Source organism: Priapulus caudatus, unplaced genomic scaffold (genome assembly GCF_000485595.1).
Source record: "Priapulus caudatus unplaced genomic scaffold, Priapulus_caudatus-5.0.1 Scaffold277, whole genome shotgun sequence".
In the NCBI taxonomy this organism is placed as follows: domain Eukaryota; kingdom Metazoa; phylum Priapulida; class Priapulimorpha; order Priapulimorphida; family Priapulidae; genus Priapulus; species Priapulus caudatus.
In genome coordinates this window covers 1-1,360 of record NW_014577338.1, presented here as the reverse complement: position 1 = coordinate 1,360, position 1,360 = coordinate 1, and the positions used below count along the sequence as shown (strand labels likewise).

Here is a 1,360-nt window from a genome sequence, read left to right as displayed (position 1 = left end):
ACAATATGGGTTATGCCGCTGTCTTACGTATGAAAGATGTAAAATGCGCACAGCAACGGTTTGGTTTTGATTGATACGGGTTGCGTGCATGTCATTCAGGTCAGCCTATATTTTTCCTTAACAAATTAAAAAAGAAATCAAATATGTGGAGGCCCCTGGTTTGTGGAGGCCCATGGGCAGCTGCCCACTCCTAAATCGGGCCCTGGACAGAGAGAGAGAGAGAGAGAGAGAGAGAGAGAGAGAGAGAGAGAAAAAGAGAGAGAGAGAGAGAGAGAGAGAGACAGAGAGATAGAGACGGAGTGCACGCGCGCGAGAGGAAAATAGGGAAATTGCGAGAGAAAGGGAGAGAGAGAGAGATTTAAAAACAGGCGAGTTACAACGTTGCAACTGACTGCAAAAGGTGTAGATCGAGAGAGAGATAAGTAATTGGCCGAGTTAGTATAATTATTATATAGGGTGGCTTTTATTACTATTGAAAAGCGAGAGGTGGTGAGCCAAAGTTAATAAAAATTGATAACACTATATCTGTGTACGTGCGGGCGTACGTGCACGTGTTAAAGAGTGGGAGAGAGAAAGAGATTGAAAGGGAAACAGTAAGAGAGGTAGAGGGCATTCAATAATTTACTTACATTCTATTCCGTAATTATTTGTTAACGCAATTATAGTTAGGGCGTTTGCTGATCTGGTTATTGGAATAATCGTTATTTCCTCATTATCCGACAGATTTAATGCCAACTTTGGCCCGCTTGGGATTTTAGACTGGCTTCACAAAACCAATAAGACGTTTAAGAAATACGAAAACTACCAAAGGCATAGAATTCTCATTGGAACTACTCCACTGTCCGAAAGGATTCCGGACAAGAAACCAAGCACTGCCAAGTAAAATGTAAAACAAAGAAAACCTGTTAATTAATATGCTGTCATGTTCGGTATTTGTAAAGTTATTCGCCTCCAAATGTAAGTGAAAATATATAGTGAAACAACTGTAAATTTTAACAAATAAATTACTTGCTATTATTTTCTATCATAATACTTTCATGTATGCCGGTAACTATTAGCAAACATATATGAATTATGATTAAATAATTTCATCGGATCTCTATAGTTTACATGCTAATAAAGTTTATCACAGTTAGATCCAAATTAAGTTAAAATAACTTACACTGACGAAATATTCGAAATATAACACGCACACACACATGCACGTATGCACGCACGCACGCACGAGCGTAGTCACACGCACGCGCGAACGAACACACGCACGCACACACACACACACACACATACACACACACACACACACACACACACACACACACACACACACACACACACACACGACACACACACACACACACAC

At 40.1% G+C, this 1,360-nt stretch overlaps 1 protein-coding gene across 1 annotated transcript in view; it reads left to right on the top strand.

Annotated features, from left to right (window-relative positions):
• The window catches only part of LOC106808431 (fatty acid hydroxylase domain-containing protein 2-like), a gene marked incomplete at its 3' end in the record, with an annotated part of 7,340 nt that extends 6,461 nt beyond the window's left edge, over positions 1–879 (top strand). The window contains exon 3 of the mRNA XM_014811157.1: positions 724–879. Coding sequence (XP_014666643.1) covers positions 724–879 — 156 coding nt within the window. The remainder of the gene's footprint in view (positions 1–723) is intronic.
• Between the last annotated feature and the right edge of the window lie 481 nt (positions 880–1,360).